General features: G+C 41.7%; 1 protein-coding gene across 3 annotated transcripts in view; it reads right to left on the bottom strand.

Annotated features, from left to right (window-relative positions):
* Positions 1–2,546: 2,546 nt before the first annotated feature.
* The window catches only part of znf507 (zinc finger protein 507), a 55,457-nt gene continuing 31,039 nt past the window's right edge, over positions 2,547–26,964 (bottom strand). The window contains exons 5-7 of one of the 3 annotated variants that reach the window (XM_080186918.1): positions 13,821–13,925; positions 7,156–7,290; positions 2,547–5,261 (exon numbers count right to left, since the gene is read on the bottom strand). In XM_080186918.1, coding sequence (XP_080043044.1) covers positions 4,871–5,261; positions 7,156–7,290; positions 13,821–13,925 — 631 coding nt within the window. In that variant the 3' untranslated portion in view covers positions 2,547–4,870. Of the gene's footprint in view, positions 5,262–7,155; positions 7,291–13,820; positions 13,926–14,526; positions 14,777–26,964 lie in introns of those variants that run through there. The other 2 variants (XM_080186919.1, XM_080186920.1) reach the window with 2 other exon arrangements.

Raw genomic sequence — 26,964 nt, forward strand, 5'->3', positions numbered from 1 at the left:
TCCCCCACCCATTGCCTGACCCAGAGACCCTGTCCCTATAGGCCCCATCCTCTTCACACTGCCCGATGCCTTGTGGGCAAAGCCAAGGTGCCCACTGGGCATTGCCACTTTGTCCCTTGGGCAGTGCCTAGGGGGCACACCACCCTCACTGCCGACCCCTGGGTAGCCTCCCTTCACTCAAGCAGGGTCAGCCTGACAGCTCCCTGCAAGTGGGGGCTATTGTAAACCCCACTGGAGTGAAAGACTGCTGGCAGGGGCAGAGATTCTAGTGGTCCCGGAGACTTCAGTCCAGATTTAAATGAGCATTTGAAAAAATTATACAGCTCCATGACAATTTCTGATGCAGAGCTGATGGCATCAGAAATCCAGTGCCAGAAATCCGGCGACTGGAGGCGTGGTCAGACCATTATACCCAGCAGGGAGCTCACTACACAGTCTCCCCTTGAGTCTCCTGTTCAAATTGCCCCTGTTGTTTTCAATGAGTGCATGAAAACATTTTAGTGAGGCATAGGAAATAAAAATATTTCGCTTCTTAGGCAGTTTCCAGTTGGAGGAAGCGTTAAAATTCTCAGTTTGATTCAAATAGACACTGTTTACCTTTCTTTCAAAGTTTAGATTCTATGGAGTAAATTTCAACATGTATGTGGTTTGACAAAACTAAAATGCATTTTCTGTTTATACATGAATGCACTGTCAATACGTTTACCAATATTCAACTATTGCAAATCAATTGCGAAGCCAGCGACAAAGGCTATTAGCATAAACCATATTTTTGTAGATGACCCTACCCTAAAATTTAACAGTTGCAGCTGAAATTCAACTCCCAAGGAAACATGGATGGGTAGAATAAATAGGTCGGAAAGGAAAGGGGAATAAAGAAATATAAACAACAGATGGCACATGGGATTGGCACCACTGCTTATGGAGGATAAACAATAACGAACTGGCTGGGCTAAATGGGCTACTTCCATGTTGCTATGTAAATTTATGGTCACAACACAGAACTCTTAAGACTAAGCACTTAACTCTGACTGGAAGTCGAACAGGATTTGGTGGAAAAAACGGTGATATACCATGTAGAATGTATCATCTTCAGTTTTTTTTTAAAGACAAAGATTTATTACCAAATTACAAATGATATACTGAATAAAACATAATAGATGACAAACAATACAAGTAAAATAAATTAATCTAATGTTACACAACATGTTAAGAAGTACAATAATTACAGAGGTACTACAGGTCTGGTTTTATTAACACAGAAAAGCTTGCTCAGTTCTACAGTAAGAGATCCATATAGCTTTTGGCATTAAGGCATGCAGCTTAACGTGCGGATTGAATTTGGATACACATTCCTACACGCACACACTCACACAGTCCCGTTATCAAAAGATACTTGTCAGTTTTCTAGAATGCTAATATTTGGCTAACAAAATGTTTTAGTGTTGTTGGTGACATTTGGGAAAGAAGTTCATGTATTCAAAATAATTCTTTAATATCAAATGGCATGTATGTTACATTACTTATACAGTTTCTATATCCACTTCAGACATCAAATTTTAAACTTTCCTTGTACAATCATGGATCTTGGACAATTATATATTACATTTTAACTAAGTGCTTTCAAAATATCCAAGTATGGTACTAGTAGCCATCTTACAATGTTTTTGTTAAGTATCTTTCATATACTTTGGATTTACTTATGATTGGAAACATAAGCATAGATCCACAAAAACCAAAAACACATCATCTGATATGAATGGGATTCAAAATAACAGGAATAAAAATACATTTGTACCTGGATCTAAAGGCTCTTGGTTAAACCTATTAACAGTTAAATAACATCTCACAAAAGCAGGTTTCTCCTTACTGTACATTTTTGTGGGGCATGATCACTTAAAGTAAATTATTGCAAAGTAAGATGGTTTGCAGCTTTCTACCAATGATGCACAATATTTAATTTTTCAGTCAATCTTGCAATGATTCAGGATTCAGTAATAAGGATGTACTTCCTACTAAGTCCTTACTAGTTAAGCTGAAACCAGCTTAATGAGGAACAAAAATCTTTCAGACGCCAACATTTACTTACAGATCCTTACTGTTATCCATTCGACCCTATAACCTTGAAACATAATTTATTCTCAAAGATATGGAACTTTATACAAACAGCTGAAGTCTTTTTTCACCTTTAACAACTGACTTAATATTAGCCTCCTCACTCCTTTGTATGTCCTCTACCTGCGTCAATCTCTAACTTACAAAAGAATGAAAAATAGGTAAATAATGTTGGCTTACAGCAGGCTTTGATTTTTCTAGTCAGTAGTAGAATTTATGTAAAATTTTACCAATATAACCACAGATCTGTATCAACTACTTTGCCTTTATTAAGTTGAACTTTCAATTATTCACATCAATAGGATGCCGCCTTGTGTAGCGACAGGTTGCAACAACTGATGGATTCTTAGTCCCAATTAGATTGGAATTTTAAACCAAATCTGTTCTGTCTCGCTTGCAAATAGCCATAGAAACACTGGACACTTTGCAACCAGATTATAATAGACTTTTAATCATTCGTGGTCCAAAAAAATGTACTAATGTACTGCATAAATAATAAGTACAGTTGGGGGTGAAACCAAGCATTTTTGAAATCCACCTTGAATTCATCTTGAAATCAATTTTGTGCAATACAAACAGGGCATTATAAATTCTCATATCAGCAGTTTGGATGATTTATATATTGCTTCCTATTGTCTTTCACATTACTGTCAGTCCATTAATGCTTCAAAGTTCTTTCAAACACTGCTTAATTTTGGAATATTAAGGAAAGGATGTAACCCAGCAGCTGTAGGCCAGTTGGTTGAATCTCGGCAGTTTGAAAACGTGAAAAGTCAGGCAAAGTTCAACAAATAACATTTGTGTTTGCTTTTGTTACTTGAAAGGAAAAGATATCCTCACTCAAACACAATCTTAGCTTTTAATATTCATGGGAAAGTATTCTGCAAACCTCTTTTTACCTGTTGACAAATACTTAACAACATAATCATTTTTACTGAAAGGCATTATTTGCTTACTTGTTTGTGGTAAGGTTCATGATGAAATCAGCACATGGTTCTTCTGGCTTTTCTCACAACCCAAATACTAGTTTAACCAAACATTTGCCTGAAGTTAGTACTGTCTTCGAATTTCTCAAAGGGCATATCTTCACTTTAGATACTATTTGGTGTAAAAAGCAAGTATTTCCTCATAAATATTTAAATCTTAAATAGATTTTTGAATTGTTTTAAATTGCTGTTTATAAGGCCAGGTCATTGCTCAAACTAAACAGTTAAATTCCATGGAGTTCTAAAAATTGAACCATTAGTTCAAAATTGAACAGTAAATTCAAAGGCAAAATCACAAGTCTCTTATCCACAATTTTTGCAATCAAACAGAATATTTAACTCAGTGTAAAAGCATCGTTACATCTTGTAAATTTAATTCACATCAATGCTTGTGTTCGTTAAAAATCAATTCAGCATAAGTTTACAATCTTTTAATTTATATCAATTACATTGTCAAACTTTAAGTGGATTTCCCTCAAATAGTTTTAAGTCGAATCAAAACAAGGTACCTTATACTGCTTCAGGTCATGTGATTCAGTGCAATATTTTATACAAAAAGAGGGAAAATCATAATTTTAAGCAGTAAAATTGCAAATTATAACCGTTTCAAGGGCTCAAAACTGCTAATGTTTATTTTTACCTAAAGTGCCTATCTCTACCAACAGGCCCAGGACAAATTTCTGAGGAGGTGATGGTTGTACAAATATTAGCTCATTAAAGATGATTTTGAATAATTTCCACCTGAAATACAACATATAGATTTTGTATAAGCTCAAAGCCTCGATATTTCAGTCTGAAGCAGCACAGCTCAGGTGAATATTCACAAACCTTAAATGGTGATCTGAACTAAAGGGTAAAATAAGTTAATTATCCACTCCTCTAAATAAAATATTTTAAATTGTCAGTGTACACTATGTTTGGAGCAAAGCCAATTTTCTGACCACTTTGAAACAACTCAACAATGTTGTTGCATGGAATTTCAAAGAGCATCTGTCTATAACAAAATTTGGTATTCACAGAACACAAAAAAAACTAAGCATGACGGCTCCTTAAAGCTGCACAAAAAAGTGTTAAGATGGGACAAACTACTCAGATAAGGCTTTATTCCTTTCTACTTGCAGTAAACTTGTAAAGCACGTATCAGATGTTATTGTATTTCAAGTCAGCCATTCCTAACTAGAGGAAAATCTGTGTGGGCTTGGACAAGACCAGTTTCCCAGAAAATTGTATGAACTAAAGTTTTGAACAAAACTTTTATTTGAAGTCTAAATTTATATTACTACTTAACAAGGGCGAAGCTTACAATTAGCAACTCCTTCACATATCATTGTCTTTTAAAGAGATTTGTTCAGTGATATGATTAGAAAATAGCACCATGAGCAAAGTGCATTGTGAATACAGTAACTCCACTGCCATGTAACAGTTTGTAACTACATGCATAAATATAAAAAATTTTAATAAATACAGAAATACCATCTGTACCTAAAACACCAGTATTTAGGACGCAGTGTGGAGAAGTGTAAGAAAATTGAAATATCAAAATGATCTTTAAACACTTTGCTTGCATCCAGGTTATTTATATGAAAGATATTGCTTGTATTAAGTTCTTACTAGGGTGAAAACAGCAATGCTTACAACATTTAAAAAAGAAATAAATCACCTTCTGAAATGTTGACATTCACGTTTTGTTCACACTTGTACAAGCTCATCTCATGACTTCATCCATAAAGAGGCAATATGTATTGTAAATATAGTTTCTGCAAGTTGATTTAGTCAGAACTGCTCTGTTCAGGTTGGGAACAGTGGTCCTTGTTAAGGATGATGTTAATGATCTCGCCTTCATGCTCTTTCATGTGATCCATCAACAGCTCTTTACTGGTGGATTCAAATCCACAGATGCAACAACAAAACAACAAGACACAATACTCCATGCCAGCCCGACTCTGACTTCCACTTTTCCCTGGCGTATCAGAGACACTTATGTCTGAATTCAACTTCTGGTACTTTTCGGGGCTTTTGGTTTCATCAGTAATAAGATCAATTGCCTCTGGGGTTGACACGAGCTTATCAGAATTCGTAGAAAGAGGATGAATTGATGGTGACAGTGATGATATTTCTTCAACATCCTCAGCTGCAGTTTTTCTCTGGGGCTCTTGAGACCTAAAGCAAGTTAGAGATTAGATAGAAACGACACACATAGTAAGACTTTTTGGGGGAAAAACCTATCTTTATCTATCTATATGTAGTACCTCCTGTCATCTTTCCATTCAAAAATGTTTTGCTTTGCTCCACACCTGGTAACAGCACGCTTTCACATTTTAAATATGATTTTCTTAATAATGTGAATTTATAACAGTGCGATAACAGGCTTTAGCCACTGGGTGACATAGTGGAGCAGTTAGTTTTCCTCCCCTCTTATGAATTAGTGCGAAACTGGATGGGTTTTTTTCATGTTCCTCCCTCCAGCCAGAAATAATCTTTAAAATGTTGCATCAGCCACTGTTTCATCAGGCCTCCATTTCCTTTTGGCACTCTGGTGGCAGTGCAAGATTAAACTACCTGCAGCCAAACTTCCCAGTGTATATTGTATAATTTCATAGCATCTATTTTGCTTTAGGACCAAATAAACTGCCCACTGCTATACTATAGATGGTACATAAATTGTCTATCTCTCTCAAAATGTGATGTGGTGGATATAGAGGCCTGGTATGATGACATTTAGGTCCCTGAGCACCAGCAACCTGTCTCCATTATGTGCTGTGCCCTGCTGGAATGAACAGTTCATTACAGCTTGTGTACTTGGCCCCAACCTCAACTTGCAGAAAATAGTTATCTGAACAAAAATTCAAAACAATCCCAGCACATGTGTAGAAAACGGGAATTGCGATTTTGGTAGGAAGAACAAGGAATGACAATATAAAGTGAAGGAGTTGCAATACCAGAAGTAGCTGGGATACATGTGCAAAAATCATTGAAGGTGGCAGAGCAGGCTGAGAAAGTGGTTAAAGAGGCATACAATCTCTTGGGATTTTTAAATAAAGACACAGGGTACCAAAGCAAGGAGGTTATAATGACTCTTTATACAACACTGGTTCAGCCTGAACTAGAGTACTTTATCCAATTCTGGGCACTTTTCTTTCGGAAAGATGTGAAGACTATCGAGAGGGTGCAAAAAAGATTTATGAGAATGGTTCCTGGAATAAGAGATGTGGCTAGATTAGAGAAGTTGAGGTTGTTCTCCTTAGAGAACGCAAGGTTTAGAGGAGAATTGATAGAGGTGCCCTAAACTATGAATGGTGTAGAAAGAATGGTAAGAATGATCCCATCAGCAGGTCAAGAACCAGAGGACGCAGAATTGAAGTGATGGCAAAAGAATCAAAGATGACATGAGAAAAAACTTTTGTAGATGGAATGCTTACAATCTGGAATGCGTGAAAGAGCAATGGAGGCAGATTTAATCGTGACTTTAAATATAATTAGATAAGAACCTGAAATGAAATAAATTGCACAGCTACAGGGAAAGGGCAGGTGAGTAGGACAAGCTAAATTGCTCTTCATGGGAGTGCTCTGAATGGTCTCCTTATATTCTATAACTCTTCCATGGAAGTCATCGAAAATCTCTTTTCTGCAGGTCTACAATAAAATCATATGCCCAGTGAAGAAATCTTTCTCTCATATTGGTGGAGGAAGTATACCTACTAATCACCTCCCTCTCTCCTCCTCTCCCCATGAGAATGAAAGAAATTAAATGCCTGTGCGATGGGAGTCTACATTCTCATCTCCCTCTTGATGAACAAAAATCATAGTCTTACAATGGCAGATCATCTCTTCCACCTTTCAAACAGGAGAATATCCCAACGCCATGTCATAAATTGCTATACAGCCACGAATATGAATTCCTACCTAGGTTACAGTGTGGTCTAGTATTAAAAATTCAGATTATAGTTGATCAAAATGTTTGGCCAATCACGAAATCTGAAGATGTTTAGCAACATACAGCTAAATCAAACTACATAACAAAGGCAAAAGATTTAAAGGCTTCCACTATCCTCACCTGCTGCTTTGTGAAATGGCTTCATTTATGGCCTTATTCACCTGTTCATAATTATAGTTTCGATCACTTGCATGTTTCCACATATGGGACTTCAAAGATGGAGGATGGCTGCACACATAGCCACACAGTGAGCACCTATTAAGAAACAGAAAAATTGATCTATGTTTTAGTTTTCATCAAGGTAAAAATAATAAAACACTAGCCCAGTGGGCTCAGAGATAGAAATAGGCCCTTAAGAAAAGGGTCACGAATGTGAATTGCAATCTCAAATAAAACTCAAATGAGTGCATTGCGATTGGCTAAGTTAAATGTTTTCAGACATGAGGCTCAGCCAATCTAGTGAGAAGTAGAATCTCAACATTCATGCAACTCAGATTTTTAAACTGCAGATCCATCCCTTCGTACGGATTTTTCTGAACTCTCAAAACATGACAGTAATCAAATGAATATGCAAAGATTAAGATTTAAATTTTCTTTCTGGTTACCATACTTAAATACATTCTGAAGTTTTAAGAACTTATTTTTCCCTCTGGGTCCTAAATGCTAATGGAAATTGTTGAAATATATTTACCAACTTTAAGTACATTCTTTTAATTACTAACATTTGCATTCTTTTCCGATAGTATCCCTGAAAAATAAATATTACCTGCCACTATCTCAGCACATTCCCAGCTTGCTGCGAGGTCAAAAAAGCTACCCGACAGCTGAAAAACAACAAGACCTCCAGCACAGATGTAATTCCCACTGAAGTATTAAAATGTGGCAGACAGGCATGCTTGACAAGAATCCATAACCTCATCACCCATGCCTAGAAGGCAGAAATAATGCTGGGAGATCTCAAAGATGCCTTAATTGTGACTATCTTCAAGGAGATAGGTCTGTCTGCAGAAATTACAGAGGCATTTCCCTACTCACTGCCAATGGGAAAGGTCATTGTGAAAATCCTCCTTAACCATCTCCTCCCAGTGACTGATGAGTTCCTCCATCTCAGTGTGGCTTCTGCCCATCAACAGGCACAATGGACATGATCTTCAGCACTCAATAAATATAGAAGTGCAGAGAGCATCAATCTCTGTACCTGGCCTTTTTTGACTTCACCTTCGATTCTGTCAACCATGAGGGATTGTGGAACATGCTCCTTAAATTTGGCTGCCTGCAAATATTTGTCACCATTCTCCACCTGCTCCACAATGACATACAAGCCATGATCCTCACCAACAGAACCGTCACAGACCCAATGTGCGTGCAAACTGGGGTCAAACAGTGCTGTGCCATCGCACCAATGCTCTTTTCCATCTTCCGTGCAGCAACATCCACCCCATCACCCTGAAGCTCTCTGCTGGAGTGGAGATAACCTACCAGATAAGCAGAAAATTGTTCAAGCTCCAGGCAAGAACCAAGACCACCCCAACTTCTGTTATCAAACTGCAGTATGCAGACAACGTCTATGTGTTCTCACACTCAGAGGTTGAGCCATAAACCACCGCTAACACAGTCACCGAGATATTTGAGAGAATGGGGCTCAGACTAAACATCTGGAAAACAAAGGTGCTCCACCAGCCTGCTCTTGCCACACAAAACTGCACCCCATCATCAAGACCCATGGTGAGCCACTGGACAATGTGGATCATTTCCCACTTCTCAGGAACCTCCTCTTCACGTAAGCAGGCATTGATGATGAAATTTAGCTTCAACTCCAAGGTGCCAGTGCAGTCTTGGGACACCTGAGGAACCGAATGTTCGAAGCCCAAAACTTCAAATCCAGCATCAAGCTCATGGTCTACAGAGCAGCTGTGGTTTCTGCCCCTTTGTATGCATCAAAAACGTGGACAATGAATGGCAGACACCTCAAATCCCTGGAGAGATATCCTACAAGAGGAGAGGCTGTACTTGACCTGGCACTGGCGAATGAACCAGGACAGGTGACGGATCTCTCGTTAGGAGAGCATCTTGGGAATGGTGATCATAATTCTATCTCATTCACAATTGCATTGGAACGAGATAGGATCAGGCAGGCTAGAAAGGTGTTTGTCTGGAGTAAGGGGAAATATGAAGACGTCAGGAAGTTAATTGGACAAATAAACTGGAAGGAGGCATTCTTGGGGAAAAGTACAGAAGGAAGGTGGCAGATATTCAAGGAATGTTTGTCTGAAGCTCCGCACGACAACGTTCCGATGAGACAAGGAGGTTTTGGTAGGTCGCGGGAACCGTGGTGCACGAAGGCTGTGGTGAACCTAGTCAGGAGGAAAAGGAAGCTGTACACAAGGTTCAGGGAGCTAGGAGATGTTAAGGATCTAGAGTATAAGGATTGTAGAAAGGAGCTTGAAAGGGAAATTAGGAGAGCCAGAAGGGGTCATGAGAAGGCCTTGGCAGGTAAGATTAAGGAGAATCCCAAGGCCTTCTATAAATATGTGAAAAGTAAAAGGATGAAAAGAGAAGGGATAGGACCTATAAAAGGTGAAGGGGGAAAGGTCTGTGTGGAACCAGAAGAAATGGCAGAGGTGCTTAATGACTACTTTGCCTCAGTATTCATGGTGGAAACTGATCTGGGAGATTTTGCTACAGGTTTGCCGCAGATGGAAAAGACTGAGTATGTGGATATTAAGGAAGAGGATGTGTTAGAACTTTTGAATTCTGTCAAGATAGATAAGTCGCCGGGATCAGATGGGATGTACCCCAGGTTACTGTGGGAGGTGAGGGAGGTGATTGCAGAGCCCCTGGCGATGATCTTTGCGTCGTCAATGGAGATGGGAGAGGTTCCGGAGGATTGCGGATGTGGTTCCTATTTTCAAGAAAGGGAACAGAGATAGCCCGGGAAATTACCGACCGGTGAGTCTGACCTCAGTGGTTGGTAAGCTGATGGAGAGGCTTCTGAGGGACAAGATTTATGAGCATTTGGAGAGGTTTAGCATGATCAGAAATAGTCAGCATGGTTTTGTCAAGGGCAGGTCATGCCTTACGAGCCTAGTTGAGTTCTTTGAAAATGTGACTGAACACATTGACGAAGGAAGAGCAGTGGACGTGGTGTACATGGACTTCAGCAAGGCGTTTGATAAGGTCCCCCATGCAAGACTTCTTGAGAAGGTGAGAGGGCATGGGATCCAAGGGGCTTTGGCCTTGTGGATCCAGAACTGGCTTGCCTGAAGAAGGCAGAGAGTGGTTGTGGATGGGTCTTTTTCTGCATGGAGGTCAGTCACCAGTGGGGTGCCCCAGGGATCTGTTCTAGGACCCGTGCTGTTTGTCATTTTCATAAATGACCTGGATGAGGAAGTGGAGGGATGGGTTAGTAAGTTCGCCGATGACACGAAGGTCGGTAGTGTTGTGGATGGTCTGGAAGGATGTCAGAAGTTGCAGCAGGACATAGATAGGATGCAAGACTGGGCGGAGAAGTGGCAGATGGACTTCAACGTGGATAAATGTGTAGTGGTCCATTTTGGCAGGACCAATGGGATGAACGAGTACACTATCAAGGGCAGGAGTCTTAGCAGTGTTGAAGAGCAGAAGGATCTTGGGGTCCAAGTCCACAGGACTCTTAAATCGGCCTCGCAGGTGGAGGATGTGGTCAAGAAGGCGCATGGTGTACTGGCCTTCATTAATCGAGGGATTGAGTTTAGGAGTTGGGAGGTAATGCTGCAACTTTATAAGTTCCTTGTCAGGCCCCACTTGGAGTACTGTGCACAGTTCTGGTCGCCTCACTATAGGAATGACATAGAAGCTATTGAAATGGTACAGAGGAGATTTACAAGGATGTTGCCTGGATTGGGAGGCATGCCTTATGAAGATAGGTTGAGGGAGCTGGGACTCTTCTCCCTGGAGAGACGAAGGTTGAGAGGCGACCTGATAGAGGTTTATAAAATGTTGAGAGGAACAGATAGGGTGGATTCTCAGAGGCTATTTCCCCGGGTTGAAATGGTCGCTACGAGAGGACACAGATTTAAAGTGCAGGGAAGCAAGTACAGAGGTGATTATAGGGGTAAGTTTTTCACTCCGAGGGTGGTGAGTGAATGGAATCGGCTGCCGTCAGTGGTGGTGGAGGCGAACTTGCTGGGGTCTTTTAAAAGACTTCTGGATGAGTATATGGGATTTAATGGGATTGGGGGTTATAGATAGGTCTATGGGTTGGTAGGTATTGATGTAATCGGCGCAACTTGTGGACCGAAGGGCCTGTTTGTCCTGTAGTGTTCTATGTTCTATCAATATTGCCTCCGCAAAATCTTGCAAATCCACTGGTAGGACAGGCATACCTATATATGCTTATATAGTATGCATACCTATGTAAGTATATGTATAAAGCTCTCAGGCTGATATCCCCAGCATCGAGGTACTGGTCATGCTCAACCAGCTGTGATGGATGGGCCAAATTGTCTGTATGCTTGACGTAAGACTCCCTAAGTAAGTGCTCCACTCTGAGCTCTGCAATGACAAGCAATCACTAAGAGGGCAGAGGAAACATTACAAAGACACTCTGAAAAGCTCCCTAAGTAAATTCAACATCCCCACTGACACGTGGAAATCACTTGCCTTAGAACATGCAAATTGGAGAAAAGCATCTATGAAGGTGCCAATCACCTGGAGCGTCACCAGATGGAGCATGCAGAGGCCACGTAAATGGTGAAAAGAAAGTGCAGGATCCTCCTCATCAAACACCACCTGCCAAACCTGTGGCAGAGTCTGCAGATCCAGGACTGGACAATTCAGCCACTGCAGAACTCACCTCCCCAGAGTGGAAACAAGTCAATCTCAATCCTAAGGGGGACTGCCAAAGAAGAAGAAGAACACCCTCTTCCAATCCAGGCACCTGAACTGTATCTTCAACAGCCCAATCTCCTGCTCGATCAGCACACACGTTGCAGCGTGAGTCTCGTTGCAACGAATCTCCACCGGTGCTTGTGGCCTCCACTATGGCGTCATCAGCCACTTCCTGAGCGAGTATCTCCTGTCCCCGAAAAGCCATCCCTCCAGCCACTGCTCTCCCTCAAAGACGGCTGGGATCTAAGAGCACTCCAAGATGCAGTCATGGATGCTCCCCAGGAAATGGGCACAGACCTGCATGAAGTGCATCATGTGGTTACAGATGAGTTGCACGAGTGCAGTTTGTGAATGACACCGTGTGGTGCTTGAGTGTGCGCAGGGTCACATGGGTCCAGTCAATGAAATCTTGCACTTGAGGCAAGCCTGCTAAGGCGATGAAAACCCATGGCCCTCACATCTTAGCTCGCCTGGTCCAAGTTGATAAATAAGTGAGCCCTCGGATAAAGAGCATCTGTAACCTCCCAGATGCATGTTGTGTGGCTGGCTTCGGATAAAGAGCATCTGTAACCTCCCAGATGCATGTTGTGTGGCTGGCTGGGAGAAGCCACACAGTCACCCATGCTGCCTAAGAATAAGCCACTCACATAGAAATTCAGAACAGCTTTGAGCTTAAGGGCCACAGGCAGTACATGTCCTCCCATTCCATGTGCTGCCAGCTCTTAGTGTCTGGCAGAGATGGTCCACCACCCCCTGGGATTGACAAAGCCCTCTGCGGCACTGCATCTCTGATGTCTGAATTTACCTATGTTACAATCCTGACGGGACTGTTAACATCTAATATCTAAAGCAATTAACCATTAGAACTACACCACAAAATCTCCCCTTTTTAAACAAAGACAATCCTTATTGAACATCAAAAAGAATTAAAAGCACTATTTACTTAATACTATCGCATAAAGACTTATGCTATAACTCAGTACTACCTTTAACTTCTCCAAGGGTTCCCTTATCTTATTAAATCTTGAAGGATTATTTACTTTTCCTGGGGCTAACCCAGAAGGTATACCACAGCCCTCTAGAATTTACTCTGATTGTCCTTAGCAATGAACCTATTCCAAATTACATGGGGATTCTTCCAATAGCCTTTGGTTTAGAGATCCTCCAATTTTCTTTAAAGACCTCACAACTTTGGACACATGAGTTCTCCCCCCACAGGTGTGCTCTCTCAGCTTTCAGACAAATCTTTTCAAGCTAACTAATCAAACTGATGGCTTTCTCACAAGATTCTGAGGACCATAGTAGGGTTCTTCCACTAACTGAAAGCAGGAGCAAATCTTCCCCTCCCAAAACTCAAAATGAGCTGCCTGCTTTTATCAACAAACATAGATAAATTCAACTAAAGAACCTTCTATCCAAGGCGCCACACTGAATCATTATCTCCACAGCAATGTGACACGCTTTGGGATGATTTAAACAAAAATGCAAATTATTTTACCTTCAACACAATTCTTTTGATTCTGCACTCACGTGAATAAATTCTGTTAATGAATTTAGTTGCCCTTTCTCCAGACTCCCTGGCCAGTATTTTACGACCTCGCTCAGGCAAGGCTTGTCAAGTCCCACCCGAGGCCAATGGAGAATTCCATTCTGCGTGCCCGCCCCGATTCCAGAGTGGGCATGGCAGTAAAATTCTGGCTCCTGGTTCCATTACAAGCTTAGGGATGGACCATTCGTTGTTCAAGTTTTTTTCACTATCAACTCTGACCTTGCAAGACAAACACAGTTGCATTTACCTCAGATTTCTTTTCATCAGTTTCTCAACCAGATGGCTCCATTTTCTATTGTTAAAAATGTAATTCCTAAAGTTTTTTTTAAAATGCAAAGATCATGAATGAGATTTTCGCAACACTTACTTGTATTGTTCTAGCAGCTGAACAACCTGCTGTTCCTGTGGATGGCGCCTCATATGACACTTTAAGCTGTTCAGGTTTGTTGTAGCAAAGTCACAACTACTGCACCTGCAAATCGATCAGGGACTGAACATGAGTATGTTTCTTTAAATGTTTGTTCTATTGTAATATAGTGTTGACCTTCACTTTATACTCTATTAAACTAGAGAACTGTGTTTCACAAAACTCCTCACCACTTCCTTTTAGGGTGCTAACAGGTTATTTTTGCAACAAAGTATTAGGAGGGAATTAATTTTGCGTTTATCGAGGTTAAAGGTGCCAGGGCTAAGGGAAAGGAATACATTTTTACAAAGTCACTGGAATCGCTGGCTCTCTTATGAGTTCAGGAGGATAATGCATACAGGACTCTCAAAAAGCAAATGTGTAAAAGCATTCTGTATTAGGTAGGAATGCAGAGATGGCAGAAAAGATTGTCTTTGTTTATAATGAAGTTGTAAAATACCCTTCATACATATGATACAGCAAAGTGTGCAAAGCTCCCCCATGTTTCTAGACACTTAAATCAACTATGCTTAAGGCACCCATATTATTCATAATATCATATAATCAGTTTTGACAAAATTTTCACACCTGAAATGTTAACTCATGTGCTCTCTCTCGCCACAGGTGCCAGCTGATTGTTTTATTATATTTTTCAAACTGCAAGCAATAAGGAAAGGTCTTGCATTTATATAGTCTTTTACAACCTTATAACATTCCTAGGTGCTTCACAGTCAATTAAGTATTTCTCAAATATAATCACCGTTGCAATGTAGGAGATGCAGTCCCACAAACATCAATGTGATAGTAACTAGATAACCTGTTTGAGTGATGTTGGTTCACAGATGAATATTGGCCTGGACAGGGGTAGAATGTCTCTTTTTCTTTTAAAATACTACCTTGTGATCCTTTATGTCCACCTGAGAGGGAAGATAGGATTTTGGTGTAATATCTCACCTGAAAGACTCTGGTAGTGCCACACTCCCTTATTTCTATACTGGAATGTCAGCCTGTGCTCATGCTAAAAGATGAGCTTGAACTGCAAATTTCTAACCCAGGGGAGAGAGTGCTTCTCACTGAATTACAACTGAGCTGAAAAGTTATCTTCAAAATGTAACTAATAACATGATGATATAACCAAGTAATTGTTTATTTTCTAATTCTGGCAAACTCCCTATTGAATGCCTTCACATACAAGGAGTTCACTGAAGTGGTCATAGCTCCCAGAAATGAGAAGTAACTATTGCTTATGTTATGGTTCCAGCTAATGTTAATATCAGACGAGTCAGATCCCAAAGTAAAATCTGGCTTGGTAGATCTTAACTTTGTTTTGTTTTTAAAAACCATGGAGATCAGCCACTGAAGACATTCACAAGAGTCTGCCAGTATATCATTAACACAAAGAATAAAACAAGGACAAAAACTGACTATATTACTCTCAACAAAATATTTGGAAAAGATTGCAATACAGATACAGAAAATGATTCAAACTCGCACTATTGCTTTTATCCCAGAAACTTTTGCAGACATAAAATATAAGGATTTCAACATCAAGATTTCAAATAGATTTCTTCTGGTGGGCTTCTGAGCGTTCACAAGATGCTTTTTTTCAGCTAGTACCTCTCCCTGAGCCACCCAAAATCCACAATCTAAACTCACTTCAACTTCAGTGCAAACACAAGTATCCTAAATTCAGTTCTCCAGCACATTTGCAGGATTTCTTATTGAAGAAATCAGACCTTCTGCCTGTACACTTTGGTATAAACTGACCTCCCTTCTGTTTCTTGGTCTCTCATTTGTCTCTGCACCCCTGTTGCTAGGCAATAGCAGATTTTTTTATTTTTTTAAAAAAACTTTACTAAACTACTAACTCCTTGGTAACCCATTTCTTCACATCAAGAGTTTCTGGCACCAAACTCAGAAAAAAACTCTAAAACCAGGTTTCACCTATTCTAACACCCAAATACAAAATATAAATCAAAAGCTATACATTTGCCAGAATTTTACCGCTTCGCCCGCCCTAGAATGAAGAATGCCCTAAGGACACTAGGATACAAAGAAGAAAACTTCCCTTCTACCCTAAGGATACTATTTGCATTACAATCTGAATACAATGGCATCATTTCCATGCTTACTTCAGTGTCAGGTTGCTCCTCTCCTGCAGTGGGGTGTCAGGACATGACAGTAGGGCTATGCCATCTTCAACAATGGAATAAATCTCCAGATCTGGATCTAGATTAAATTCCTGCATCGTACTCTTCAGTTGTAGAATCTCTGAAGTTTAGTCTGATTTTTCACCGAAAAACTTGCTGGCGAGATTAAACCTTCGTCAACAAAAAGTTGAAGCTCCTCAAAAAGGAGGCGTAGGCAGTGGAGTCAAAGAGTGTGTTAAGTTCTAGGGCATCTTCTTCCAACAGATCACCTGGTTCTGCAATAGCTTCATTGTCTTGAACCTTGCCAGGAAAGAGCCAACTAAGGTCTAGAAGTTCCTCTGGCAATGGTCACTGTCTTTTTCAGTGCCTTCTTGATTTATTATCACATGTATTAGTACACAGTGAAAAGTATTGTTTATTAAGCGCTATACAAAGCATACTGTATATAGAGGAGAGAGTGCTGAATGTAATGTTACAGTCATATCTAGGATGTATAAAAAAATCAACTTAACGTGAGGTAGGTTCATTCAGAAGTCTGATGGCAATAGGGAAGAAGCTGTTCTCGAGTCGGCTGGGATGTGACCTCAGATTCTTGTATCTTTTTCCTGACGGAAGATGATGGGAGAGGAATGTCCAGTTTGTGTGGGGTCCTTGATTACATTGTGCTGGCTGCTTTTCCGAGGTAGCAGGAAGTGTAGACAGAGTCAATGGATGGGAGGCTGGTTTGCATAGTGGACTACACTTTGTTCATGACTCTTTGTAGTTTCTTGCAATCTTAGACAAAACAAGATCTATACAAAGCTATGATACAACCAGAAAGGATACTTTCTATGGTGCACCTATTCCTTCTAGCCTGTCAGCAAAAAGAAATGAGAGATTTGCAATCTTCCCCTAAGGTGCAATATCTGGTGTTCCTATAATAAAGAATGAATTACTTAGTAATGAGTAGACTTCAACTGTTGCTGCAATTTTGAGGTCTGGTAGTCCTCTAACTAACTTTGGAAATTCATCTCCGAGTACTGCTTACTGCCCTGTCCTCTATTGATACCTCATCAACCTTCTACAGATTAAATACCCAACCTGCTGAGCACAGAAATTTGCTGGTTCTGTAAAACGTAAAGGGTTTCATGCTTTTTTTTAATCTTCACGTTGCAGGGTTGAAAGGAATTGACTCTTCACTTTCAAATATATGCCTCCAAACTCTTCTAGCTTTAAATCAGGTGGTTGAATTCTGCCTCTTTTAGCCAGTTTGAAACTAGTCCAATTTGACCAATGAGATTGATGCCTCTGCCCCCCCATGCTCAGTTTATCTGTATCCTTGGACTTCCAACTCTATAAATGAGAACCGTTAATGGCTTTTCATTTCCTTTAGGAAACCATCTGGTTGGAAAAGTGCGTCTCCTATTTCTTGGACCTTAAAACATGTCCTAACATCATTTCCTTGAATTGTTTTACATCTACAAAATTACTTAAAATGCCCAGTCTTGTCTCAGAGAAAGCATCTGGCTCCCTCTGCTGCCTGTGCTTAATGATTGCGGTCTGTGAGTTAGGAAGTCTAGAATCCAGTTGCAGAGGGAGGAGCCGAGCTCCAAGCCACGGAATTTGGAGATGATTTTAGTAGGAATAACACAACTCTACCTTCCTCACAATCTGTTTGATCTTCTCCAAAGTCAAATTCTCTTTGGATTGCAACATATCCAACACTGCGTTGTTGAGCACGCTGATTATAATGCGGCAATGAATCAACACGTGCTTTAAGGCTCTGTATCCACAAGTACTAGCCAATCAATATAAATCATGAAAAAGGAATCAATGGATTCACCTGACAAATGACTCCCCTGGTTGAATTTTGCTCTATAATTAGATTCTTCTTCAGGCTAAAGTACGTACCGACCAGGACATCATCAGATGCAGCCTCAAACGCATACAAAAATAATATAGACTTGGCTCTGCTTTTCCTTGCAAATGCTAAACTGTTCTCTTCCTGTCAAACTGTTTGTTCTTTCATTGTTCCTGTTGCTGGAAAGCCTGTAGATGGGGTAGTAGCTGTTCAGCAGCTGCTGACATTGTGTGCATCTCACTGTCCCCTCATTGCCGTAACTTTTGGTTTTGTGCTTCGTTTTTGCAAAGTTGATCTGTTCCAAGGTCTTCGCCCATGGGTTACCAATCTTTGGCTTCAATTTCTTAAATCATGGTCTCCAGCACTGACACCTTGTTGTGGATTGGTTTAACTCAGGCTATGAATGGCTTGAGACACTGTCAGTCTATAGTTTTTCTAGAAACTATTCATTTACAATACTTCGTATAACTACGCAGTTCCAAGGACACAGTCCATTCTGTGTCATGCTCTCTTGCAGCCTCTTGGTTATGTGACTCTTGATGTCATGCTTACATAATCAATATCATCATTAACCCGTTACTCTACAATCCCTGAATGATGCTTTTAAATCATTTTGCATCCTCTCCAATGCCTTCATATCCTTCTTAAACTGTGGTGTCCAGAATTGGACAGTTAAGGCAGCGTCCATATTTTATAAAGGCTCACCATAACTTTGTATTCTATGCCACAGGCTCCAGAATTCACTCTTTTCTCCTTGGTATTTCAGCTTTCTTCAAGGAATAGGATTTGTGGGATCCTCCTATAAGCTTTTGGCTAAGCAACACTCTTAACATTTTCTGATATAAGTCTGGCTGCCTTTTCTTGTCTGCCTGCAAAAGCCAAAACTGCTTTCTCACAGCGTTCCAAACTAACTCCGCTGACTGCTTTCTGCTACAGGGCACTGTGAGGACGGCTGTAGTTTTTCTCCTCTAGCTTCAAACTAAGCAACTCTTCCACAGTCTTGCCCCCTCACAAATTCCAAACTGAGCTTGAGCCCCACCCACATTCTGCATGGTGAACAATAAAGTTAGTATTTTTTGTGTGCAAGATGCAAGTCTGATTAACATTTATCTCTTTTTGCTCTCTGACTCAGTGAGCAGCAACCTATGCCAGACCAAAATTGCAACTACCATCTGTGAGATTCACCCAGATAAATACTCTAACTCCATTACAACATGGCATGCTTTGGGATGATTCAAACTAATTACTCTTACCTTCAACACAAATCTTTGATTCTGTAATGAATAATTTATATCTCTAATGGATATAATTGCCCTCTCTCCAGGCTTGCTGTCTCTATCTATGAAATTCCTTGTTGCGCAATTGCCTTTAGCATGGTTCAGCGACAATTTGCTGGGAACTCCTCCAGGCTATCTGGAAAAAGCAGGGGGTGATGTTTCCGTGGGATGGAAGCAGGAGGCAGTCCCATCTGAGTATGGAGTTCTAGGATTTGGGCATGAGGATAGTTAGTTTAGGCTGGGCCAAAACCATGTGCAGGAAGAGAAGGAACAAGCCGCTGCCCTCTGCCAGGGTAAGGAGACCATTTATTCACTGCAAACTCTCACTCTCTTAAAGGAATCATGCAATATAAATGCACAAGGATGTCACACACAACCAACAGGTGGGACAGTAGCACTGAATATGTGCCAGCTACTTTAAACTCTTCAAATAATTTTAGTTCCTAGGTATTATAGTCACATAGCTTCTGACCTACTCATTGAACCTATGGCCTCGCAACTAATCCTCCTATCTTTCTGTAGGTCAGGACATTGTGTAAAAAGAGAATACAGGCAATGATGGGAGCTGGCATCCAAAAATTTATCCAGAATAGTTTCAAAGCTGGCAGGAAAGGAAAGAGGCTGTGCCTGCATGGAAGATGAGACTGGCCTCTCCCACCACCCAGGTTGCATCCAGTAACCATCTACAATATGTGGCTATTGACAGAGTGATCTTTAATGTGTGAGCCTGCTTAGTGAATCATTAATTTTCTTTTTTTTCCTAATTCCTAGTACCAGCAAGAAAAGAGGACCAATGAGATGTCACTGCTTCAGCCCACCTGAGGAGAAAGCTTTCGTATCCTTTGAGGAAGCGCCATCATAGCATTCAGCTGCACCTTCCACCAGCGCTGATAAATATACCTTAGTGAATCCTATCTCTGGACCAGGCCCAGGTTCACAACCTGGTTATTATTTCATAGGCAGAGTTCACAGCTGGAGGAGACAGTGATAGCAGAAGTCTTTGACACTCGAAGAACTGCTGGAAACCAGACCTGAACTGAGTCTAAGTCAGATAATGTGCCTCAGAACCCAGCACCAAAATACCTCTTGGAGATGCAAAGACAGGCAGGAGAATATCTGGCAGAGTTGTCACAGGCTGGTGACAGACTGAACAAAAGGCTGGAGGAGTCCATCCATATTCTGTCTGCTGTCATGGTACCGACATGCAAGTCTTCATAAGAAGGGTGGCAGCTGCCTTGCAGACCAGCTTCTGCTGGATTTACATTCCATCACTCTAAGAAGTCTCAGAGCACCAGGTTAACAGGCTTTCTTGGTAGCAAACACCACTAGCTTTCGGGGCTTTGCCCCTTTGTCAGGTGAATGGGGAGTTCTGATCACAAACAGGGTATATACTCAGTTTAGAACACTGATTAGAATGCAAGTCTTTACAGCTAATCAAGTCTTAAAGATGTGAGCGGAGATAGCATTAAGTCTAGGTTAAAGAGATGTGTATTGTCTCCAGACAGGACACTAAGTGAGATGTTGCAAGCTCAGGCAACTCATGGGGGTTACAAATAGTGTGACATGAACACAAGATCCTGGTTGAGGCCTTCCTCACGTGGGCGGAACTTGGCTATCAGTTTCTGCTCAGCAACTCTGCACTGTCATGTGTCGTGATGGCTGTCTTGGAGAACGTTTACCCGAAGATCAGAGACCAAATACCCATGACCGCTGAGGTGTTCGCCAACAGGAAGAGAATAGTCTTGCCTGCTGATTGTCGAGCATGTTCATTCATCTGTTGTCGCAGTGTCTGGACACCCTTTCCGGCAGTGTATCAGGTAGACAACGTTGACCGAGTTGCAAGAGTATGTACTGTATATCTGGTGGATGGTGTTCTCACGCAAGATGATGGCATGCATGTCAACAATCTGGCATGTCTTGCAGAGGTTGCTATGGCCGGGTTGTGTGGTGTTGTGGTCACTGTTGTCCCGAAGGCTGGGTAGTTTGCTGCGGACAATGGTCTGTTTGAGGTTGTGCGGTTGTTTGAAGGCAAGAAGTGGGGGTATGGGGATGGCCTTGGTGAGATGGTCGTCTTCATCAATGACACGTTGAAGATTCCAGAGAAGATGTCATAGCTTCTCTGCTCCGGAGAAGTACTAGATGACGAAGGGTATTCTGTCCACCGCGTCCCGTGTTTGTCTTCTGAGGAGGTTGGGGTGCGGATTTTTGCTGTGACGCGTCGGAACTGTCGATCAATGTCGAGCGCCATATCCTGTTCTTATGAGGGCATCTTGCAGCATCTGGAGGTGTCTGTTGCGATCCTCCTCATCTGAGCAGATCCTGTCTATACGGAGGGCTTGTCTGTAGGGGATGGCTACTTGAATGTGTTTAGGGTGGAAGCTGGAGAAGTGGAACATCATGAGGTTATCCATGGGCTTGCGGTACAGTAAGGTGCTGAGGTGACCGTCCTTAATGGAGATGCGTGTGTCCAAGAATGCAACCGATTCCAGAGAGTAGTACATGGTGAGTCTGATGGTGGGATGGAACTTGTGATGTCATCATTTAGTTGGTTCAGTGATTGCTCACCATGAGTCCAAAGGAAGAAAATGTCATTGATGTATCTAGTGTATAGCATCGGTTGAAAGTCCTGTGCGGTACGCTGCAAGAAAGGACGTCCTGAGGCATGGTACATTGGAGAGACCATGCAGACGCTACAACAGATGAATGAACAGTGCTCGACAATCACCAGGCAAGACTGTTGTCTTCCTGTTGGCGAACGCTTCAGTGGTTACGGGCATTCAGCTTCTGATCTTCAGGTAAACGTTCTCCAAGGTGGCCTTCATGACATATGACAGCGCAGAGTCACTGAGCAGAAACTGATAGTCAAGTTCCGCACACGAGGACGGCCTCAAGTGCGATCTTGGGTTCACATCACACTATTTGTAACCCCCATGACTTGCTTGGGCTTGCAAAATCTCACTTACTGTCCTGTCTGGAGACAATACACCTCTCTTTAACCTAGGCTTAATGCTACCTCCACTCACATTGTGCGCACCTTTAAGGCTTGATTAGCTGTAAAGACTCATATTCTAATCAGTATTCTGTAAACTGAGTGTGTGCCTTTATATGCCCTATTTATGATCAGAACTGCCCACTCACCTGATGAAGGGGCAAAGCCCCAAAAGCTAGAGGCGTTTGCTACCAAATAAACCTGTTGGACTTTAACCTGATGTTGTGAGACTTCTTACTGTGTTTATCCCAGTCCGACACTGGCATCTCCACATCATGACTTCCATCACTCCAGCCACTGGTGTGTTTCAGCAATGGCTAGGCGAGAGGGAAGCAGGTCACTTGGACCTCCTTCTAGGTGTCCCTTCTTTTCAAGGGGTCAGGGGTGAGCCATTGGGCTCCCACAGGGAGAAGGTGCACCAGTCAGGCATTCTGACAGCACCGATCCAAGACACTTTAAGGATGCACTGTTGTTTCACCTTCCCTCTGGCACTGATCATTTCCAGGAAGTCAGGCTAAGGAGGATGCACCTGTACCTGAGCAGGAGACCCATAGCTAGCCAGGGCCTTCAAGCCACCAGACACCTGCCAATGCCATGTCAGTCAGTAGGGCATAGTGGGCTGTCTCCATCTCAGCTGTGGATGCTAGGGCTACACCTAGATATAGTGCTAGGGTTAGAAACACAAAAAAGTATTGAATGCACATTGATGACATGGGTGTACACTTATTGTTTATAGTTGTCACTTTTGTAAATAAATGTTGAACCTATCCTTTTCCAAGTCTCAAGCATTCTATTTTCATATCATTTGCTTCAAGGTTTTACGGTCAGCTCAGGCTCCAGAATGTTGATCCCCAATGAAATCCCATCAGCAACTTCAATGGTTTCATTTCTCAGTAGTCTGTAATGGCATATATGCAACATCAGGCAATCCCCATCATCTGTAACTGTGCTGTATGGCCAATAATCCTGTCAGCCAATTATGGTTTGGCCTCAGCAGAAGTGCTCATTGAGCTTATGGCATTTACTGCTGCTGTTGCACTGATATTACTTGTTTGTGGATAGCACAAGTAATCATGGTGACTTAAATCAGGTTTGTCTGCCTCAAGTGTCAGTTTGAATGATTTTGCAGAGAATCTGTATTTGGGCACTGTAATAACAGCAACCAAAACCTAATCTTCCATACAGTCTGGCATAAAACATAGTGAGTGTCTTTAATGCTTGGTGAATTGTCATTCCCAGTGAACATGTGTTGAACTAGGTAAGTAAGGACCCAATAGAATGGACACCTTAGTCTTCACTGCAAAAGAGTGAGTATATGATTGAAGACTTATCTGTTCATCTTGCCAAAGCAATTTCTGAAGCTCAAATGGTTTTTATCTGGACCTGCATGCATGCTAAGCAAGTAGTCCTTGAATTAAAGGGATAGCATTCTACTTGAATGGAAATCATTGCATGACAGGGATTTCAGTGATTTAGGACAGAGAGACAGGAATGGCCTGTGTGCTGTATCGCCTTCTCTCTAAGGCCTCTTCAAGCTCCATGCAAGAAACAATGCTACCTTGCCTGATTTGTCCAAAGAATGTTTTGCCTTAATGTAAAGGCCATCCAGGGTACACATTAAGGCCTCCGTGATTGTAGGATCCCAAGTGGTTGCACCTTAGCAAACTACAGCCCTGGTGAAGCACCATCAGTGAGGAAACTGTCAACAAACCTCATAACCTAACTGCATGATCAAGGGGTTAATATTTCTCGTTTTTATGATGTGTGAATGATGATTGGCTGGCATTAGCAAGATGATACTTCATTAATTTGTATTGAAGTGTGGTGGTAATGGGGCAAATGGTGCTTGCATGCTGCTGCCCCCTTAGGCCAACCGTCTGATTATGCCCAACTGAATGAGTAAGTGTCAGGAGTGCACCCCGGGTAATTTTGAGTTCCAGCTACTTATAAGCTGCCATGCACACCGATTTGGTGATAGCATAAGTTGAAGTTATTCTATGTAAAGTTGCCTAAGGTAGTGGGAAAAGAGAATGCTGTTTAGGCTTTGCAGCATCTGTAAGTCACCAAAGTTATGCGTTTAACTGTGGTTTAATGCATTCCAAGGATGACTCCAACATCCAGCAGAGAATGAATGCTGATACTTCCCTAATCTCTAAACATGATACTTCTGAGAGAAATTCGCTCTGACAAAAAAAAGGTGCTGGGGCCTTCCAGCCAGTAATGGAAAGAGAAACAAACAATTGTGAGAATGTGTCAACACATTACTTCTCCTGGAATCTTGGAGCTATCAGATTGTCATGGGCACATCTACTGCATTGTAACTGCACTTTGGACTCTTCATGTATCTCATCGACATCCTGGCCCTCATCATATCCAACCTCTTCAATGTCCTCCACATCCAAGGAGACTTTTCACTTCTCCACATTTCCTTCAGGCAAGACACCCCCCACTTTGCAGCGTTAGGCTGTTCAGGGGCACAGCAGACAGCAATGATCCTAGACACTGCCCCACTGGAGAGCCCCTGAGTGGTCCAAACACTGGAAACACATCTCCAGGAAACCTATTGTCTGCTCTATCAAGGAGCTGATGGCAGAATATGCATTACTCTATCTCTTTTCAGCAATACCATAGCAAATGGATGTTATGAACGACGTCTTCTGGAGGTGTCCCAGATCAGCAAGGAACAAAGATCTGTCGTCTGTGAGTGAGTCAAGATGTAAGAGGCATGAGAGCTCCCAGGCTACTAGCACAAACTCGCAGGATTTGTCTTGTGATCACAAATTAGCTGGACATCCAAAGAGTGAAATTCTTTATGACTGACGAATCTCAGAGGGAGCTCTCGAGACCACACGTACAGTTGATGGCAGCATGCGCTTGTGGGAAACCAGATATCGCTGTGAATTTCACAGCTCTAGTAGCCTGGTTTTTGGCAGCCATGTGAAACTGGACATACTGGTGTTCTAGTGAAAAGGGCATCTGTCACTTTCCTTATGCATTTTTCAAATTTGTTTTTAGTGACACGTGGGCATCACTGGCTGGGCCAGCATTTACTGCCCATCCCTAATCACCCTTGAACTGAGTGGCTTGCTGGGCCGTTCCAGAATGTGTTTAGGAATCAGCCCCATTGCTGTGGATCTGGAGTCACATGTAGTGAGACCAGGTAAGAATGGCAGATCCTAAAGGACATTAGTGAACCAGATCGGTTTTTACAACACCCGATATGTAGCAGTGGCAACTTAAAAGGAAAACGTAAGAGCTCGGAGCAGGAGTAGGCCATTTGGCCCCTCAAGCCTGCTTCTCCATTCAATAAGGTCATGGCTGATCTTTCCCTGGACTCAGCTCCACTTACCTGCCTGCTCACCATAACCCTTCATTCCTTTACTGTTCAAAAATTTATCTATCCTTGCCTTAAAGCCATTCAACGATATGCCTTAACTGCTTCACCGAGCAGGGAATTCCACAGATTCATAGCCCTTTGGATGAAAATGTTCCTCTTCAACTCAGTCCTAAATAGGCTCCCCCTTATTTTGAGGCTATGCTTCCTAGTTCCAGTTTCACCTGCCAGTAAAAACAATTCTCCTGTTTCTATCTTATTTATTCCTTTTATAAATTTATATATTTCTATAAGATACCCCCTTATTCTTCTAAATTCCAATGAATATAGTCGCAGTCTACTCAGTCTCTCCTCATAAGCCAATCCTCTCAACTCCAGAATCAACCTCATGAATCTCTTCTATACCCCCTCCAGTGCCAGTATATCCTTTCTCAAGTAAGGAGACCAAAGCTGAACACAGTACTCTGGGTGTGGCCTCACCAACACCTTATGCAGCTGCAACATAACCTTGCTGTTTTTAAACTCCATCCCTCTAGAAATGATGGACAAAATTCCATTTGCCTTGTTAATTACCTGCTGCTTCTGCAAACTAACTTTTTGTGATTCATGCACAAGGACATCCAGGATCCTCTGCACAGCAGCATGCTGCAATTTTTTACTATTTAAATAATAGTCCACTTTGCTGTTATTCCTACCAAAATGGATGACCTCACATTTACCAACATTGTACTCCATCTGCCAGAGCCTTGCCCACTCACTTAAACTATCTATGTTGCTTTGCAGATGTTCAGTGTCTGCTGCACACTTTGCTCTGCCTCTCATCTCAATGTCATCTGCGAATTTTGACACACTAAACTTGATCCCCAACTCCAAATCATCTATGTAAGTTGTAAACAATTGTGGTACCAGCACATATCCCTGAGGCACACCACTAGTCACTGATTGCCAACTAGAAAACATCCATTTACTCCCATTCTTAGCTTTGTTAGTTAACCAATCCTCTATCTATGTTAATACGTTATCCGTAACGGCATGCACCTTTAGCTTATGTAGCAGCTTTTTGTGCGACAACTTGTCAAATACCTTTTGGAAATCTAGATACATCACATCCACTGGTTCCCCTTTGTCCACTGTGCTCATAAAATCCTCAAAGAATTCCACTAAATTAAACATGACCCGCCTTTCACGAACCCAATGGGACAATTTCTGTCCAGATATCTCGCTATTTCTTCCTTGATGGTAGATTCAAGCATTTTCCCCATTACAGAAGTTACGCTAACCAGCCCATAGTTAACAGCCTTTTGTCTACCTCCTTTTTTAAACACTGGCATCACATTGGCTGTTTTCAGTCTGCAGGAACCGTTCCAGGGTCCAGCAAATTTTGGTAAATCATCACTAGTACATTTACTATTTCCCCTGCCATCTCTGTTAATACCCTGGGATGCATTCCATCAGGGCCAGGAGAATTGTCTACCTTTAGCCCCATTAGCTTATCTAACACTGCTTCTTTAGTGA

The sequence above is a fragment of the Carcharhinus amblyrhynchos genome, chromosome 4 (genome assembly GCF_965287045.1).
Source record: "Carcharhinus amblyrhynchos chromosome 4, sCarAmb.v2.hapA, whole genome shotgun sequence".
NCBI lineage: Eukaryota > Metazoa > Chordata > Chondrichthyes > Carcharhiniformes > Carcharhinidae > Carcharhinus > Carcharhinus amblyrhynchos.